The sequence below is a fragment of the Oncorhynchus masou genome, chromosome 29, assembly GCF_036934945.1.
Source record: "Oncorhynchus masou masou isolate Uvic2021 chromosome 29, UVic_Omas_1.1, whole genome shotgun sequence".
Taxonomy (NCBI): domain Eukaryota; kingdom Metazoa; phylum Chordata; class Actinopteri; order Salmoniformes; family Salmonidae; genus Oncorhynchus; species Oncorhynchus masou.
In genome coordinates this window covers 75,062,555-75,077,953 of record NC_088240.1, presented here as the reverse complement: position 1 = coordinate 75,077,953, position 15,399 = coordinate 75,062,555, and the positions used below count along the sequence as shown (strand labels likewise).

Below are 15,399 nucleotides of genomic sequence, written 5' to 3'. Positions count from 1 at the left end.
AGATGTATTTTCTGTCTCTCACACACAGAGCTCCTACGTTTACGTGTTTGATGGCCTGCCTCGTTTCTTGAGCAACGGGGTGGTGCACTCAGACCACAACCTGATTGGCGCGTTCTGTGGGACGACCCGGACTCAGCCAATTACAGTGGAGGCCACTTCAGGTTAAAACTTCTGGTCATTTTTTAAAAAGTTTTAAAATAAAGTTTTTCTCCTACTTATTTTCTGACTGTAAATATCATGAGTAGTATTGAAAGATTCCCTCTCTGATCCCTCTGTTTTTCTCTCCCAGGTGTGATTTCTGTGTACTTTGAGGCCAATGTCTCGTCTGACCGCCCTCAGGGTTTCAACGCATCCTTCTGGGTGCGGCGTTGTCGCCAGGTTTCTGAGGCGGGGGAGGATGGGTCACCTGTATGCCAGGGAGGGGCGCAGTGCAGCGAGGGGCTGTGCCAGTGTACTCAGGGGTATGGGGGACCGTACTGCGACAGGCCCCTCTGTCCCGAGGGCTGTGGGCTAGCAGAGGGCCGAGGCTCCTGTAACTTGGTGAGAGGGACTGAACACTAGCACTGTTACTGCAAGACAGTTTGAATACTCATTGTTGTTTTGTTGGTGTTTTGATGTTTTCCTCTTTGTTTATCCTGTTCCTATATATTGCAGTCTCTTGTGTGTCTCTAATGTTAACCCTCTCTCTCTCTCTATGTGTACGTTTTAGTCTCTGGGAGTGTGTGTATGTGCAGACGGTTGGGGCGGCTCTGACTGCTCCACCCCTCTGGACTCCAGCAGCCTAGTTTGGGAAACCCTACTGGACACACAGCTCACAGCGGTAAGAACCAGGACACACATATATAAAAACACTCCAGCCACAGAGTGTCACAGTGTTAACTTCTTGGCGCACCCATCCTGTTAGCGGGATCATTTTCGTCAACAGCTTAGCTTGTTGTTAATCCACCTGGCGTGTCAGATTTCAAAAAAGCTTTTCGGTCGAAAGCTATCCAAGCGTTTATGTTAGGACATCTCTCTCAGCAGACAAAACATTACAAACAGCTAGCACCAAAGTAGATTGGTCACGAAAGTCAGAAAAGCAATAAAATGAATTGTTTACCTTTGATCTTCAGGTGTTTGCACTCATGAGACTTCCAGTTACACATGAGACTTCCTGTTATTTTTGTTCCATAAAGATGATTTTAAAATCCGAAATACCTCCATTTGGTTGGCGCGTTATGTTCAGTAATCCACAGGCTCGAGCGGTCACGACGGGGCAGACGAAAATTCCAAATAGTATCCGTAAAGTTTGTAGAAACATGTCAAACGTTTTTTATAATCAATCCTCAGGTTGTTTTTACAATAAATAATCGATCATATTTCAACCGGACCGTAGCTTTTTCAAAGGAGTGAGAGAGAAAATGTCTGCTCCAAGCTGCTCACGCATGCAAAACTCTGCTGGCACCCAGCCATCCAATGACACAATGTGATCTTTTTTCGCTCATTTTTCTGAATAAAAGCCTGAAACGGTCTAAAGACTGTTCACACCATGTGGAAGCCATAGGAAAATGAATCTGGTTGATATCCATTTAAATGGAGGGAAGGCATGCAATGGATCAGAGAGGTTTCAGGAAAAACAGCACTTCCTGGGTGGAGTTTCCTCAGGTTTTTGCCTGCAATATCAGTTCTGTTATACTCACAGACAATATTTTGACAGTTTTGGAAACTTTAGAGTTTTTTCTATCATAATCTGACAATGTATTTGCATATTCTAGATTCTGGGCCTGAGAAATAGGCAGTTTCATTTGGGTATGTTTTTCATCCAAACATCAAAATGCTGCCCCCTACACTCAAGAGGTTAAACTTCCCCCTCCCTCCACAGAACCAGGCCCACAGGTTTCTCCACCGGATGGGCCATTCTCTAGTGTCTGGGCCCCAGGGGAACCTCTGGATGTATGGAGGCCTCTCTCTCTCAGAGGGCATCCTGGGAAACGTCTACAGGTGGGGGGGATGACTTTTTAATGGCTGTGTTTTTATTAGCGTTCATTTAAAGATGCCTTTTACGAAACAGCATTTTTTTTTTTTTGTAATTGTTTGAAATGACCAGTAACCCATATCAGTTAGTTTCTCTGTCTTTCTTCCCTCTCTGTGTTGATTGGTGGGTTCATGTCATTTCTCTGTGTTGATTGGTGGGTTCAGGTACTCAGTGTTGGAGGGGCGCTGGACTCAGATGCTGACCAGTTCAGTGGAAGAAGGCTCCACCCCCAGCCCCCGCTACCACCACGCCTCTGCCCTCCTGGCCAGTCATGAGCCTCTCTCTGATGCTCAGGGAGCCACACACAACCTCATGCTGGTGGTGGGCGGTGTCACGCAGAAGGGCGTCGCCATGGACACGTGGAGCCTCAACCTCAGCAGTCTGGTGTGGAGACAGCACAAGGTCAGAGTTGGTTTGTTTAGTTTTAGTTATCCACCATATTGCCTTACTTGGGAAAATATATGAACAAAAAAAGACTAAACATAAAATATTGGTAGTTAACTGTCAGCCTACACCGCACGATTCAATTTACTATAGACTTCTATGTAACCAATTAGTCTGTGCCCTCTTTCCCCACAGAGCTCAGTGCTGCCACCGGTGGCAGGTCATACTCTAACGGTGCGTCGGGACTCCTCTATGCTGCTCATCGGAGGTTACTCTCCAGAGAACGGCTTCAACCATCACCTGCTGGAGTTCAACATCCACTCTGGCAACTGGACCGTCGCCCCCCACACCGGCACACCTCCTACAGGTCAGAAGGACCTCCACCTGCACTCATTAACTCACTTAGTACCTGCCAATCTGGAAAGTCCCTCCTCAGCTTTCGTGGAACCTCTTCCACTAAGTAGGCATAGAATATAAAGATTGAGGTGCATCCATTATGGTTGGAGCAAAGAGTTATTTCTGACACCATGAACTGTAAACTGCTGTCCCTTATGATGTTGCATAATTTACCAGTCTGTTCATTAACCCTTAACCCTCCCGTGTTGTCTCTTGACTGACTCCTGTGTGTCCTGTCCTCTCTTCAGGTCTGTATGGCCACTCTGCTGTGTACCACAAGCAGACAGACGCCGTGTACGTGTTCGGAGGCTACCGCTTCCATGTGGAGACAGTGGAGCCCTCAGGAGAGCTCTACAGTCTCTACTATGCCAACCTCACCTGGTCCCTACTGGTCCCCTCACAGGGGAATAAGGTAGGTACTACCATGGCAGCTTTACCACGAGAACATGCTTCTTTCACAACAAGCTAACCGGTATTTAAACTTAAGCTTTTAATTGTTCCCAGGCTGGTCTTAACTTCTTGCGTCGAGCAATCCCGGATCCGGGATCCTATTTATAGCCTCAAGCTCATTAGCATAACGCAACGTTAACTATTCATGAAAATCGCAAATGAAATAAATATATTTGCTCTCAAGCTTAGACTTTTGTTAACCTCTTGAAACTCCCCATCCCGGATCCGGGATTGTGACTAAGCCTCAGGCTCATTAGCATAACGCAACGTTAACGATTTCTGAAAATCGCAAATAAAATTAAAATAATGCGTTTGCTCTCAAGCTTAGCCTTTTCTTAACAACACTGTCATCTCAGATTTTCAAAATATGCTTTTGAACCATAGAAATTGACTAATTTGTGTAAGAGTATGCAAAGCTAGCATAGCATTTTGTGTAGCATGTAGCACGCAACATTTTCACAAAAGCCAGATAACCAAATAAATAAAATCATTTACCTTTGAAGAGCTTCTGATGTTTTCAATGAGGAGACTCCCAGCCACATACCAAATGCGCAGTGTTTCCTGAAAGCGTCTGTGTGTAGGAGAAATCGTTCCGTTTTCTACATTGCGCCTGGCTACCGAAACGAACCGAAAATGCAGTCACCTACAACGTGAAACTTTTTCCGGATTAACTACATAATATCGACCGAAACATGGCAAACGTTGTTTGGAATCAATCCTCAAGGTGTTTTTTCACATATCTCTTCATTGACATGCAGTTCGTGGAAGCTTGCTTCTCTCTCTGTGCCCCATGGAAAAATACTGGCAGGTGACTTTTGCGCACCAATTTCGGCGCAGGACACCGGGCGGACACGTGGTAAATGTGGTCTCTTATGGTCAATCTTCCAACGATCTGCCTACAAATACGTCACAATGCTGCAGACACCTTGGGGAAACGACAGAAAGGGCAGACTCATTCCTCTTGCGTTCACAGCCATATAAGGAGATCATGAAAGACAGAGCCTCAAAAATCCTTGTCATTTCCTGGATGCCAAGTCATCTTGGTTTTGCCTGAAGCTCACGTTAAAGGGCACGCACAGAGAAGATATTTGTATTTCTGGACACGTCAGAGTGTTTTCTTTCGAACAGTAGCAATTATATGCATAGTCGAGCATCTTTTTGTAACAAAATATCTTGTTTAAAACGGGAACGTTTTTCTTCCAAAAATGAAATAGCGCCACCATAAGTGTAAGAGGTTAACAACACTGTCATCTCAAATTTTCAAAATATGCTTTTCAACCATAGCTAAACAAGCATTTGTGTAAGAGTATTGATAGCTACCATAGCTATAAGCCTAGAATTCAGCCAGCAACATTTTCACAAAAACAAGAAAACCATTCAAATAAAATAATTTACCTTTGAAGAACTTCAGATGTTTTCAATGAGGAGACTCTCAGTTAGATAGCAAATGTTCAGTTTTTCAAAAAAGATTATTTGTGTAGGACAAATCACTCCATTTTGTTCACGTTTGGCTATGAAAAAAACCTGTATCCAGTTATAGCCTCAAGCTCATTACCATAACGTAACGTTAACTATTTATGAAAATCGCAAATGAAATGAAATGAATGTGCTAGCTCTCAAGCTTAGCCTTTTCTTAACACTGTCATCTCATATTTTCAAAATATGCTTTTGAACCATAGCAAAACAAGCATTTGTGTAAGAGTATTGATAGCTAGCGTAGCATTTAGCGTAGCATTTAGCGGGCAACATTTGCACAAAAACCAGAAAAGGATTCAAATAAAATCATTTACCTTTGAAGAACTTCAGATGCTCTCAATGAGGAGACTCTCAGTTACATAGCAAATGTTCAGTTTTTCCTGAAACCTTCTTTGTGTAGGAGAAATCGCTCCGTTTTGTACATCACGTTTGGGTACCAAAAAAAAACGAAAATTCAGTCATCAAAACGGCGAACTGTTTTCCAAATTAACTCCATAATATCGACTGAAACACGGCAAACGCTGTTTAGAATCATTCCTCAAGGTGTTTCTCACATATCTCTCCATTGATATATCGTTCATGGATGTCTACTTTCTCCTGTGAATCGCTTGGAACAAGACGTGCAGCTGAAGATGACGCACCAATTTCGACGGAGGACACCGGGCGGACACCTGGCAAATGTAGTCTCTTATGGTCAATCTTCCAATGATATGCCTAAAAAAACGTCACAATGCTGCAGACACCTTGGGAAACGATAGATCGGGCAGGCTCATTCCTTGCGCATTCACAGCCATATAAGGAGACAATGAAAAACAGAGCCTCAAAAATCCTGCTCATTTCCTGTTTGAAGTTTCATCTTGGTTTCGCCTGTGGCATCAGTTCTGGGGCACTCACAGACAATATCTTTGCAGTTTTGGAAACGTCAGAGTGTTCTCTTTCCAAAGCTGTCAATTATATGCATAGTCAAGCATCTTTTTGTGACAAAATATTGCGCTTAAAACGGGCATGTTTTTTTATCCAATAATGAAATAGCGCCCCCATAGATGTAAGAGGTTAATTGATGACATCGTCATTATATCTTAACAATTTTTCTTATATTAACACGTTCTTTTTTCTTTCTCCCTCTCTCACTTTCTCCCTCTCTCTCCCCAGCCCCTGTCCCGTTTCTTCCACGCTGCAGCCCTGATAAAAGACACCATGGTGATCGTGGGAGGGAGGACAGGAGTGGAGGACTACAGCAACACAGTGTCTCTGTACCAGATCAACTGTAACACCTGGATACAGCCAGGTAACTGTGTGACTGACACTACACGTGGCTAGCCAAAACACTGCGTATATGCTCAGTTTGATGATGATGTGGAGATTATCCTTCCTCTCGCTCAGACTCGGCGGTGGGCGAGCCGGTTAACCGTTCAGTGTCTCTGGCCATGGTGGGCTGGGGTGGACGGCTGTTCCTCTCTGGGGGGTTCAACGGGGTCACCCTGGGGCGTCTTCTCACCCTGACCCTTCCCTCTGACCCCTGTGCCTTGCTGCCCACGCCCGAGGCCTGCAACACCACCACAGGCAGCTGTGTCTGGTGCAGGGGTACCTGCGCCGCCTCTGATACTGCTGAGAGGTAAAGCTATGGTTATCATGGGAATTATGTTGTTTCCAAGTTGTGACTGTCTTTTATTTTGGAGGTGTTTGTTGGTGTTGTCACTTTGTGTAATCATGTTTCCCTATCTCAGAATTAGTGACAAACTATCCCTTCTCTCCCTCTTTATGGTGTGTTGTCCCTGTCTCCCAGACTGGGCTGTTCCATTGGTCAGTCTCCCTGCTCTCCCACCCCTCGTCTACCAGACCAGTGTCGCAGACTGAAGACCTGCAGCGAGTGTCTGGCACGCCACCCCAGGACCTTCTCTAGCCCCTCACAGGTAATACACACACCCAAATGCACACAAACATCAGCTCAGACAGTACACACACACACTAACCTCCCCTCTGTCAGTCCCAGTCTGCTCTGCAGTGTAAGTGGTGCACCAACTGTCCAGAGGGAGCATGCATCAGCAGTACAGTCAGCTGCACCTCAGAACACGACTGTAGGATCAACCAGAGAGAGATCTTCCTGTCCAGCAACTGTACTGAGACCAGCTGTGAGGCCTCCGACTGCCCCAAGTGCACCGCCTCAGGGAAGTGCATGTGGACACGCCAGTTCAAACGCACCGGTGAGAGACACCTCCATTCACCTTCTATTGCTAGGGACAGGAGTCTATGGGTAGACCACTAGACTAAGTTGTGGCTGGAATAACTGAGAACTACTCTCTTACAAGTTATGTTGCGGTTCCCCCAGGCGAGACCAGGCGCATCCTGAGTGTGAACCCCACCTACGACTGGACGTGCTTCAGCTATGCCCTGCTCAACGTGTCCCCCATGCAGGTGGAGTCCTCCCCTCCTCTGCCCTGCCCGCCCCCCTGCCACCACCTCAGCACCTGCAACCTCTGCCTGGGCTCCCGGGGCTCAGACGGGGGCTGGCAGCACTGTGTGTGGAGCATGGCACTGCAGCAGGTAAGACGGAGACAGACTGTGTGTGGGTGGCGGGGTAGGGCCATATCTGTGTCAATGTTTTGCAAAAAATATATTTCTGCATTGTAGCTTAAAAAAACGAACAAGACTATATTTCTGCCCTCTCTTCCCTTCCCCCTCTCCTCTCCTCCAGTGTGTGAGTCCGTCCTTCGTGCCTCTGCGCTGTGAGGCGGGTCAGTGTGGTCGTCTGCTGTCTGGTGGGGACTCTTGCTCCCCCCAGTGTGCTCAGCTCACCCAGTGCTCTCAATGCATCGCCTGGCCCCAGTGTGGCTGGTGTGCTGCCCAGGGGGGCAACGGGGCTGGACTCTGCCTGCAGGGAGGCCTCGACGGTAAGGGGAACAGAATTAAGTAGATCTTGAGAATATCCTTTTATAGGATAGAATAATAGATCCTCATCCTGTGTATGTGTGTATATATATATATATAGCGAGAGAGAATAAAATATGAGCTTTATAGAATACAACTTTATTGTCCGACATTTAGTGTTATATACTCTACTCCCGATAACTAACTATTTCAAGTTACCTCTTCTCCTCACTTTCCCCGTGTGTGTGTTGTCAGGTGTGAGTGAGGGAGTGTGTCCCCAGGGAAACCGCAGCTGGTCCTTCCTCCACTGCCCAGAGGAGGATGAGTGTGCCAATGGCCACCACCACTGTAACATCACCCAGGACTGCCATGACCTGACTCAGGGATACCACTGCACCTGCAAGCAGGGCTACGTTCTCAGCCGGTAGGAAACCACACGTCACAATCATCATTAACGGCAGAAGTAGCAGCACTTGGATACCTCCACAGCTATACACACATAACCTCATCATCATCACAATCATCAGTACTATCACTCCACCTGTCCTGCAAACACAGCTACATATTCAGTTGGTATACATACATAGTATCCTGAGAAGATTCTACAGCTGTATCATTGAGAGCATCTTGACTGGCTGCATCACTGCTTGGTATGGCAATAGCACCGACCTCGATCGTATGGCGCTACAAAGGTTTGTGCGGACAGCCCAGTACATCACTGGGACCGAGCTCCCTGCCATCCAGGACATCTTTATCATGAGGTGTGAAAGGAAGGCACGAAAAATTGTTAGACTCCAACCATAGACTATTTTCTCTGCTTCCGCACAGCAAGTGGTACCGATGCATCAAGTCTGACACCAACAGGCTCTTAAACAGCTTCTATCCCCAAACAATAAGCCTGATAATTAGCTAACAGAATAGCTACACAGACTGAGTTTGTCTTGTATCTTTATTGACCTTCTATTTCAATATTTGCACTCTCTCTAAGCACACTCACAGGGCCCTACACACTCACACTGTCACTCCAACACACACACACACCATCATCTGCTAACTCACACATAAAAAGCACATACATTTATACTGACTCTACAAAACCTCCCACTCACTCACATACAAGCTGCTGCTACTCTGATTATCTTATATCCTTTTGCCTAGTCAGTCACCTTATCCCTATACATATTTACCTCCATCACTCCAGTATCCCTGCACATGTAAATATGGTATTGGAACAGACTTTCTAAATATTTATTGTATATAGTATCCTTATTGCTTACTTTGTGTATTTCATATTTCTTATTTCTCGTGTTTTTTTCTAGTAATACATTGATTATTGCATTGTTGGGTTTTGAGTTTGCAAGAAAGGCATTTCACTGTACTTGTGCATGTGACATTAAAACTTGGAAACAAACAGCGCCACAAATTCAGTAGACATATACACATACACACACACACACACACACACACACACACACACACACACACACACACACATACATAGTATCTGTTTAAGTTTCTCCTCTTTCTCTCTACTCCCTCTCTGCAGTGCGTCAGGCCAGTGTGAGCCAGTCTGTGCTCAGGGCTGTGTCAATGGGACCTGTGTGTCCCCGGGAGTGTGTCAGTGTCACTTTGGCTTTGTGGGGGACAACTGCTCGTCTCAGTGTCGCTGTAACAAACACAGCAACTGTAAAGGAGTGTCTGAGCCTGACAAGTGTCTGGAGTGTAAAAACAACACTATGGTGAGTGTGGCAGACACACACACGCACATATATACACACACACACAGTATTTCAGCACATCAACTGTAAGATTATGCATGTCACAGCCCAGTGTGTATCTTGAGTGCCAAAACACTAGTGACACACTGGTGCTGATCACAGGTCAGATTCTCAGTTCATTCAGTGTATCATATACGGATGTTTGTGGCTCTCTCTCCTGTTCCAGGGTGATCACTGTGAGAAGTGTAAGCCCCTGTATGTGGGGTTGGCGGTGGGCGGGGGGACGTGCCGCCCCTGTCGGGAATTCTGCAGGGGTAACAGCGCAGTGTGTCTGTCCCGGGACGAACACAAGAGGGCGATAGACCACCCCCAAGACCACCCTCTGGACCCAGACAGAGTAAGTGACTCTGTCTGTTTTACTTCATTTATATGTTCTTTCCAACTTGCTTTGAGTTTATTAATGGATTACTTTGGATCTGATCAACAACATCTTTTGTGGTCATATCAAATTTTATTAGTCACATGTGCCGAATACAACAGGTGTGGACCTCACAGTGAAATGCTTACTTACGAGCCCCTAACCAACAATGCAGTTTTAAAATAATACGGATAAGAAATAAAAGTAACAATTAATTAAAGAGATTTATATGCAAGCTAGAAACTCACTGTGTAGGAACGGGTATACCACCTTGGATGTCATTTAACTGCAATTCTCTTGTTGAACTCCCTCTCCTTTATCAGATTGTTCAGTGGGTGTCGGAGGGTCCTACAGAGGACTCAGCGGTTTGTGTGAGCTGCCAGAACAACAGCGTGGGGGACAAGTGTGAGAGCTGCCTCAGCGGCTACTTCCTATTGCAGGGGAACTGTGACAAGTGAGTAGTGATTCCTTTCAAATGAACCTCTAGCCACATCTAATTCACTTGCAATCAGTGGTGGAAAAAGTACTAAAATCTCATACTTGAGTAAAAGTATAGATATCTTAATAGAAAATGACTCAAGTAAAAGTGAAAGTCGCCCAGTAAAATACTACTTGAGTAAAAGTATTTGGTTTTAAATATACTTAAGTATCAACAGTAAATGTAGTTGCTAAAATATACTTGATTATCAAAAGTATGAATAAGTTAACATTTCTTATATTAAGCAAACCAGGTGGCACAATTTTCTTTTTTTCTTTTATTTACGGATAGCCAGGTTCACACTCCAACACTGACATCGTTTAAAAAAGCATTTGTGTTTAGTGAGTCTGTCTGATCAGAGGCAGTAGGGATGACCAGAGATGTTCTCTGTTTAGTGAGTCTGTCCGATCAGAGGCAGTAGGGATGACCAGAGATGTTCTCTGTTTAGTGAGTCTGGCTGATCAGAGGCAGTAGGGATGACCAGAGATGTTCTCTGTTTAGTGTGCGAAATTTGACCATTTTTGTGTACTGCTAAGCATTGAAAATGTAATGAGTACTTTTGAGTGTCAGGGAAAATGTAAGATGTAAAAGTACATTTTCTTTAGGAATGAATGTAAAAGTTGTCAAAAATATAAATAGTAAAGAAAAATACAGATACCACAAAAAAATACTAGTACTTCAGTACTAGTAGTACTTCAGTACTTTACACCACTGCTTAATGGATGAAAGGGACAAGGAGCCATATTTTGGTGTTCACACCCATCCGAATCAAATCAGTTTATTTGTCACATGCACCGAATACAACAGGTATTACAGTGAAATGCTTACTTACAGGCTCTAAACAACAATGCAATTTCTAAGTAAAAAAGTTATTAGGTGAACAATAGATAAGTGAAGAAATAAAAACAACGGTAAAAAAACAGTGAAAAATAACAGTAGCAAAGCTATAATAGCAGCAAAGCTATATACAGGCACCGGTTAGTCGGGCTGATTGAGGTAGTATGTACAGTGGGGCAGAAAAGTATTTAGTCAGCCACCAATTGTGCAAGTTTTCCCACTTAAAAAGATGAGAGAGGCCTGTAATTTTCGTCATAGGTACACTTCAACTATGACAGACAAAATGAGAAAAAAAAATCCCGAAAATCACATTGTAGGATTTTTAATTTATTTATTTGCAAATTATGGTGGAAAATAAGTATTTGGTCAATAACAAAAGTTTATCTCAATATTTTGTAATATAATCTTTGTTGGCAATGACACAGGTCTTCACAAGGTTTTCACACACTGTTGCTGGTATTTCGGCCCATTCCTCCATGCAGATCTCCTCTAGAGCAGTGATGTTGTGGGGCTGTTGCTGGGCAACACGGACTTTCAACTCCCTCTAAAGATTTTCTATGGGGTTGAGATCTGGAGACTGGCTAGGCCACTCCAGGACCTTGAAATGCTTCTTACGAAGCCACTCCTTCGTTGCCCGGGCGGTGTGTTTGGGATCATAGTCATGCTGAAAGACCCAGCCACGTTTCATCTTCAATGCCCTTGCTGATGGAAGGAGGTTTTCACTCAAAATCTCACGATACATGGCCCCATTCATTCTTTCCTTTACACGGACCAGTCGTCCTGGTCCCTTTGCAGAAAAACAGCCCCAAAGCATGATGTTTCCACCCCCATGCTTCACAGTAGGTATGGTGTTCTTTGGATGCAACTCAGCATTCTTTGTCCTCCAAACACGACAAGTTGAGTTTTTACCAAAAAGTTCTATTTTGGTTTCATCTGACCATATGACATTCTCCATATCTTCTTCTGGATCATCCAATTGCTCTCTAGCAAACTTCAGACGGGCCTGGACATGTACTGGCTTAAGCAGGGGGACACGTCTGGCACTGCAGGATTTGAGTCCCTGGCGGCGTAGTGTGTTACTGATGGTAGGCTTTGTTACTTTGGTCCCAGCTCTCTGCAGGTCATTCACTAGGTCCCCCTGTGTGGTTCTGGGATTTTTGCTCACCGTTCTTGTAATAATTTTGACCCCACGGGGTGAGATCTTGCATGGAGCCCCAGATTGAGGGAGATTATCAGTGGTCTTGTATGTCTTCCATTTCCTAATAATTGCTCCCACAGTTGATTTCTTCAAACCAAGCTGCTTACCTATTGCAGATTCAGTCTTCCCAGCCTGGTGCAGGTCTACAATTTTGTGTCCGGTGTCCTTTGACAGCTCTTTGATCTTGGCCAAAGTGGAGTTTGGAGTGTGTCTGTTTGAGGTTGTGGACAGGTGTCTTTTATACTGATAACAAGTTCAAACAGGTGCCATTAATACAGGTAATGAGTGGAGGACAGAGGAGCCTCTTAAAGAAGAAGTTTTTTCTAATTTTGTCTGTCATAGTTGAAGTGTACCTATGATGAAAATTACAGGCCTCATCTTTTTAAGTGGGAGAACTTGCACAATTGGTGGCTGACTAAATACTTTTTTGCCCCACTGTACATGTAGGTATGGTTAAAGTGACTATGCATATATGATAAACAGAGAGTAGCAGTAGCGTAAAAGTGGGGTTGGCGGGTGGTGGGACACAAATCAGATAGTCCGGGTAGCCAATGTGTGGGAGCACCGGTTAGTCGGGCTGATTTGAGGTAGTATGTACATGAATGTATAGTTAAAGTGACTGCATATATGATAAACGGAGAGTACCAGCAGTGTAAAAGAGGGGCTGGGGAGGGGCACAATATGCAAATAGTCCGGGTTCGCCATTTGATTACCTGTTCAGGAGTCTTATGGCTTGGGGGTAAAAACTGTTGGGAAGTCTTTTGGTCCTAGACTTGGCACTCCGGTACCGGTTGCCATGCGGTAGTAGAGAGAACAGTGTGTCTATGGCTGCATGCACTGGGCCGTACGCACTACCCTCTGTCGTACCTTGCGGTCGGAGGCCGAGCAGTTGCAGTACCAGGCAGTGATGCAACCAATCAGGATGCTCTCGATGTTGAAGCTGTAGAACCTTTTGAGGATTTCAGGACCCATGACAAATCTTTTTAGTTTCCTGAGGGCGAATAGGCTTTGTCGTGCCCTCTTCACGATTGTCTCGGTGTGTTTGGACTCGAGGTCGACCGACTATGATTTTTCAATGCCGATACCGATAATTGGAGGACCAAAAAAAGCAAATGCCGATTTTAATTTTATTTATTTAAATTTTATTTTTTATATATATTTGTAATAATGACAATTACAACAATAATGAATTAACACTTTTATTTTAACTTAATATAATACATCAATAAAATCAATTTAGTCTCAAAGTAATGAAACATGTTCAATTTGGTTTAAAACAGGCAAAAACAAAGTGTTGGAGAAGAAAGTAAAAGTGCAATATTTGCCATGTAAAAAAGCTAACGTTTATGTTCCTTGCTCAGAACATGAGAACTAATGAAAGCTGGTGGTTCATTTTAACATGAATCTTCAATATTCCCAGGTAAGACGTTTTAGGTTGTCGTTATTATAGGAATTATAGGACTATTTCTCTCTATACCATTTGTATTTCATATACCTTTGACTATTGGATGTTCATATAGGCACTACGGTATTGCCAGCCTAATCTCGGGAGTCGATAGGCTTGAAGTCATAAACAGAGCAATGCTTGAAGCACAGCGAAGAGCTGCTGGCAAATGCAGGAAAGTGCTGTTTGAATGAATGCTTACAAGCCTGCTCCTGCCTACCACCGCTCAGTCAGACTGCTCTATCAAATATCAAATCATAGACTGAATTATAATATAATAACACACATAAATACGAGCCTTAGGTCATTAATATGGTCAAATCCGGAAACTATCATTTCGAAAAACAAAATGTTTATTCTTTCAGTGAAATACGGAACCGTTCCGTATTTTATCTAACGGGTGGCATCCATAAGTCTAAATATTGCTGTTACATTGCACAATCTTCAATGTTATGTCATAATTATGTACAATTCTGGCAAATTAATTACGGTCTTTATTAGGAAGAAATGGTCTTCACACAGTTCGCCAGGCGGCCCAAACTGCTGCATTATACCCTGACTCTGCTTGCACAGAACACAAGAGAAGGGGCACAATTTCCCTAGTTAAAATAAATTCGTGTTAGCAGGCAATATTAACTAAATATGCAGGTTTAAAAATATATACTTGTGTATTGATTTTAAGAAAGGCATTGATGTTTATGGTTAGGTACACATTGGTACAACGACAGTGCTTTTTTCGCGAATGCGCTTGTTAAATCATCACCCATTTGGCGAAGTAGGCTGTGATTCGATGATAAAATAACAAGCACCGCATCGATTATATGCAACACAGGACAAGCTAGTTAACCACACATGGTTGATGATATTACTAGTTTAACTAGTGATTATGTTAAGATTGAGTGATTGTTTTTTATAAGATACGTTTAATGCTAGCTAGCAACTTACTGTGGCTCCTTGCTGCACTCGCTTAGTCCACAATCATCTCCTTAGTCTTGGTTACATGGAAGGATAGGTTGTTATTCTGGCACCACCCGGCCAGGTCTCTGACCTCCTCCCTATAGGCTGTCTCATAGGGATCTCATAATCTCATAGGCTGTCTCTTTTCGGTGATCAGGCCTACCGCTGTTGTGTTGTCTGCAAACGTAATGATGGTGTTGGAGTCGTGCCTGGCCATACAGTCGTGGGTGAACGGGGAGTACAGGAGGGGACTGAGCACGCACCCCTGGGGGGCTCCAGTGTTGAGGATCAGCATGGCAGATGTGTTGCTACCTACCCTCACCACCTGGGGGCGGCCCGTCAGGAAGTCCAGGATCCAGTTGCAGAGTATTTAGTCCCAGGATCCTTAGCTTAGTGATGAGCTTTGAGGGCACTATGATGTTGAACGCTGAGCTATAGTCAATGAATAGCATTCTCACATAGTTGTTCCTTTTGTCCAGGTTGGAAAAGGCAGTGTGGAGTGAAATAAAGAGTGCAATAGAGAGCATTATCTGTGGATCTGTTTGGGCAGTATGGAAATTGGAGTGGGTCGAGGGTTTCTGGGATAATGGTGTTGATGTGATACATTTCCAGTCTTTCAAAGCACTTCATGCTATGGACTTGAGTGCTACGGGTCTGTAGTCATTTAGGCATGTTACCTTAGTGCTCTTGGGCACAAGGACTATGGTGGTCTGCTTGAAACATGTTGGTATTACAGACTCAATCAGGGACATGTTGAAAAT

At 44.2% G+C, this 15,399-nt stretch overlaps 1 protein-coding gene across 1 annotated transcript in view; it reads left to right on the top strand.

Annotated features, from left to right (window-relative positions):
- LOC135520539 (multiple epidermal growth factor-like domains protein 8) overlaps window positions 1-15,399 on the top strand; it is a 38,378-nt gene that overhangs the window by 18,241 nt on the left and 4,738 nt on the right. The window contains exons 25-41 of the mRNA XM_064946169.1: window positions 29-161; window positions 290-540; window positions 710-820; window positions 1,862-1,980; window positions 2,179-2,416; window positions 2,594-2,765; window positions 3,043-3,206; window positions 5,873-6,008; window positions 6,104-6,335; window positions 6,507-6,633; window positions 6,708-6,924; window positions 7,050-7,264; window positions 7,416-7,611; window positions 7,844-8,012; window positions 9,135-9,327; window positions 9,533-9,703; window positions 10,048-10,178. Coding sequence (XP_064802241.1) covers window positions 29-161; window positions 290-540; window positions 710-820; window positions 1,862-1,980; window positions 2,179-2,416; window positions 2,594-2,765; window positions 3,043-3,206; window positions 5,873-6,008; window positions 6,104-6,335; window positions 6,507-6,633; window positions 6,708-6,924; window positions 7,050-7,264; window positions 7,416-7,611; window positions 7,844-8,012; window positions 9,135-9,327; window positions 9,533-9,703; window positions 10,048-10,178 — 2,975 coding nt within the window. The remainder of the gene's footprint in view (window positions 1-28; window positions 162-289; window positions 541-709; window positions 821-1,861; window positions 1,981-2,178; window positions 2,417-2,593; window positions 2,766-3,042; window positions 3,207-5,872; window positions 6,009-6,103; window positions 6,336-6,506; window positions 6,634-6,707; window positions 6,925-7,049; window positions 7,265-7,415; window positions 7,612-7,843; window positions 8,013-9,134; window positions 9,328-9,532; window positions 9,704-10,047; window positions 10,179-15,399) is intronic.